At 43.7% G+C, this 3,672-nt stretch overlaps 1 protein-coding gene across 1 annotated transcript in view; it reads right to left on the bottom strand.

The window, feature by feature from the left end:
- The window catches only part of LOC102376569 (extracellular tyrosine-protein kinase PKDCC-like), an 11,395-nt gene that overhangs the window by 6,740 nt on the left and 983 nt on the right, over positions 1 to 3,672 (bottom strand). Inside the window, exons 2-3 of the mRNA XM_025216254.1 lie at positions 2,606 to 2,728; positions 263 to 534 (exon numbers count right to left, since the gene is read on the bottom strand). Of these exons, the coding sequence (XP_025072039.1) occupies positions 263 to 534; positions 2,606 to 2,728 (395 nt within the window). The remainder of the gene's footprint in view (positions 1 to 262; positions 535 to 2,605; positions 2,729 to 3,672) is intronic.

The following is a 3,672-nucleotide window of genomic DNA, read 5'->3' as shown; positions in this document are numbered from 1 at the left end:
AAAGATTTTTGGGCAGGTTTATAGGAGATAAAAGAAGGGAACAGTGCAGAAAAGGTCTCTGTGCTCTTACTAGCCAATGACTAAGCTACTTTCAATTCCTACTTAATGAGGAAAATAATACCTTCTACCAAAAGATCCCAAACAAACCTGTGTGCATGAAAATTTGGGAGGAAGTGCATGCAAGAAATATAAGCTACTGCTCACTACATAGGATCAAGTAATTTTGTTCAAACATGCTGGATTTTTTTCTATTTGGACATACCGATATGCATTGAAAAGATTCTTCTTTTCATTTATTCCTTCACATTTCCCAGCTGCAGAACACTTGAGAAGGAAGCTTTTTGTAGGGAAGTCTAGCATGCAATCATTATCATCTTTGCATGACAGTTCCTCAGTGCTGGCATCATCCAAGTCTGTCACTTTTAGGTTTCCATCCACCATAACAAACTGTCTTGGCTGGAAATCCAAGAGGACTATTGAACCCAGAGGGGAATGTGCCAAGTAAAACAGCAATTTCACGAGACTAAGGCAAACCTGAGAAAGAGGAGATAAATATATATGGAAAATAGAAATGAAAAAAAAAGCTATTAAATTGGAAGGACAACCAGGAAAAGACATTCAACAAAATTAATGACAAAAATCTCATACTTCTATGCATATTACAAGTATGTTACCAGTTCGATTGTCAATATTGCCACAGGATCTTAGTACTAAAACCAGCCTAACAATATTATGTACATGAATAAAAAGAACCATTTTCTGTTACTCTAAATAAAATAAAAACTAGAAAGGGAAACAAAGGCAGTCTGCAGGTTTCAGGGCATATGTTGATGGCTACCTGCAATAAGAGAGGTGTCTTTCATCAGGGTAAGGCATTGAGCAAATTGGGCCTCAAACCCAGGAACACAGGAGTAGAGGCGACCTTCTAGCCCGTGATGTCAGGTAACCAGGTAGGCAACATCTGTCCAAAAGTGCCCACCAAAACATCCACTCCAGCCCCCTTGCACACCACAGCCATAAAGCACTCGGTACCAAAACAAGCAGATATGCCCCAAGAAGAGAGCAAGAAAGACAATCCTAGCTGCTGCATGCATCCTGAATCAGTTATTCTCTAAGCAGCCACCCTACCCTGTCTTCTGTCTGACCAGACTCATATGCCTAACTATGTTCACCAGGGGGTCCCATTAACTCAGTGGTGGTCTGTTCAGATACCGGGGCTTGTTCACTCTGAATGAGATTTCAGCAAAAAAAGGAAAACCCATGGCTATAGATCAGCACAATCACAAGAGCAAACGGTTCAATGATTTGCTCCGAAACAGCAGTTCCTATCAAAAGACACTGTACAGTCTTGTTCATGAAGAAGTTTCATAAGGTCTTCTAATATGTAACTGCAGCATAGACTAATCTGGTGCCATACATTTCTGAAAGGCCTCAGTTACTTCTGTTATTAGGGTCACCCGCAATGTGTACAAAGCATCTTTGAGGGAACACTGGCAGGAAATTGTAAAGCTGGTAGTGAAGCTGAGCTGTAGATACATGTATCTAGTGGGCTCTGACTGTGGTACCATGTTTGTGGACACCATGCCTGTGGGTTTTTTGTCACTGAAGAGCTTCTCATTGACTTGAATGCAGTTATATTTTACCTTCAAAGCCATCTCCTTCCAGTGAAGCAAATAAATAGTAACTGTTACAAGAAGCCTTCAACTGAGGCCTCTATCTCGGCACAACTGTAATACAATTAATAATAAAAGTAACGGCTCCTATATGTAAATTATACTGTGAGTAAAGAGCCTCTAACTTTTAGAGCTTAGGAAGACAGTGGGCACAGGGACACTGATGTGACCCTGCCACCTACAGCACTGAGACAACAATGCATTATTGTTTGTATTATAGTGTGATACACTACTGGCCCCAACCAAGATCAGAGCCCCATTGCGCTAGGCACTGTACAAACACATACTGAGAGAGAGATCCTGCTCTGATAAACTTAACAGTCTAAACAGATAATGCAGACAAAGGGAGAAAAAAAAGAAGCACAGAAAGGTGAAGTAACTTGCTTGAGATCACAGAGCAGTTCAATGGAAGAGCCAGGGAAAGCCATTGTCCATCCGTCCATGCTGAGGTGTGGGCCCCATGGTCTCCAGCTGAGGTTGACTGCAGTAGTTGTGTCTGTGGACACTGTGCTGGTGGATTTACAGAATATAGAAATATCCAAAGCTTCTATACTCATAGGCTGCCTAAAAACTGCTATAAGCTTCTGTGAAGATGGGTGGGACCCAGAAGGAACTAGATATTCAGTGTAATGGGGCGTATTAAAAATAGTGCGATTCCTAAACCAGAATCTTGAGTCTTCCTAAATTTAGGTCTGCTCTACAATCATGGGGGGGGGGGATAAGGAAACAGCTAACAACAGTGAAGCTCCAGCTCTGACAGTTAATGCAATTTAACAGGAGTGAAAACAAAATTATTCAAAGAAAATTTGCAGAAGCAAACAGCAGTGTCAACAGGATAATCCCATTTGCCAGCTCTTACCAGGGCTCTTCCCTTTACTCAGTTTGAGGCCTAAATGCTACTGAAAAAACCTCCTTTTGTTTTGTTTTCTTACTTTAAATCTCTCCTCCCAGGTGGTCTGCAGAAGCTGAATCATCTCCAGAGGGGATCCCAGTTCCAGCATTGCTGTGACCCTTATGTCAGGATGGGCACTATTATCATAGCATTGGCCATATAACTGTACAGAGAGAAAAGCAGAGTTTGTCATCCACAGGCAAGTATGAGTGCACAGGAGACATGATTTCTGAGCAGTAAAGGAAAAAATTAAATAAATATTTATGGCTAGATCAGCCTGCTCTTTGGGGAATAGATTCAATGACAGGAAAAGGCATTTTCCTCTGTGCTGTTTGAAGTGTGTTGACACTATGTCAATAGTCAAATCAGATGCCAAAATACAATCAACTCTGCATCTGAAGCCCTGGACTAACAGAGAAGGCTGATCTGGTTACGCTGATACCTGGCCTTATTACTGCTGCTCCCACCAGATGCCAATCTTCTTCCTAAGTCAGAAAGTGAACTGCTGGATGAGACTTGCATTCGCAAGCTTATCTAACTTTATGTAGCTGGTCCAAGAGAAGACACCACCCTAGGAAATCCTGGCGCCTCCCATAATTTCTGGACCATCAAACATGTCCACTTGAGGTCCAGAAAGACACTTGGATTAGTTTATAGGATGTGGATTGAACGGACTCCCACATCTGCAAAGTGGTGTTGGTTGTAGCCGTGTTGGCCTAAGGACCCAGGCAGACAAGGAATAAAAGATATCACATTTACCCAAAGACCCTTGTCTGCTCCTCTGTAAAGAGCATCCCCTCTCGGAGCCACCAGCACTTCTGGAGAGCTCAGACCTGCCTCGACCTTAAACACGGAGGGCTGCAGGTGGCAGAGGAGCGAGGGAAAGCCACCCCCGCTCCCTCCGCCTCGCACCATGCGGGGGTGGCCAGGCGGACACAGGACTAGGAGTTGTGCAGAAGGGACGGGGCTGGAGGGGTGGCCAACCTGCCGCTCTTCGGAAGTTCATAGGCGTCTCCTTGAATCTTTGCACAAGCGCGCGGTGACCAGCTTCCAGATGGGAAAATGTGCAGGTGTGCTTGCGCAAGGATTCACGGAGACGCCTGTGAA

The sequence above is a fragment of the Alligator sinensis genome, unplaced genomic scaffold, assembly GCF_000455745.1.
Source record: "Alligator sinensis unplaced genomic scaffold, ASM45574v1 scaffold160_2, whole genome shotgun sequence".
NCBI classification, from domain to species: Eukaryota; Metazoa; Chordata; order Crocodylia; family Alligatoridae; genus Alligator; species Alligator sinensis.
The sequence above is the reverse complement of the archived record's forward strand: the minus strand, read 5'-3'. Positions and strand labels throughout refer to the sequence as shown.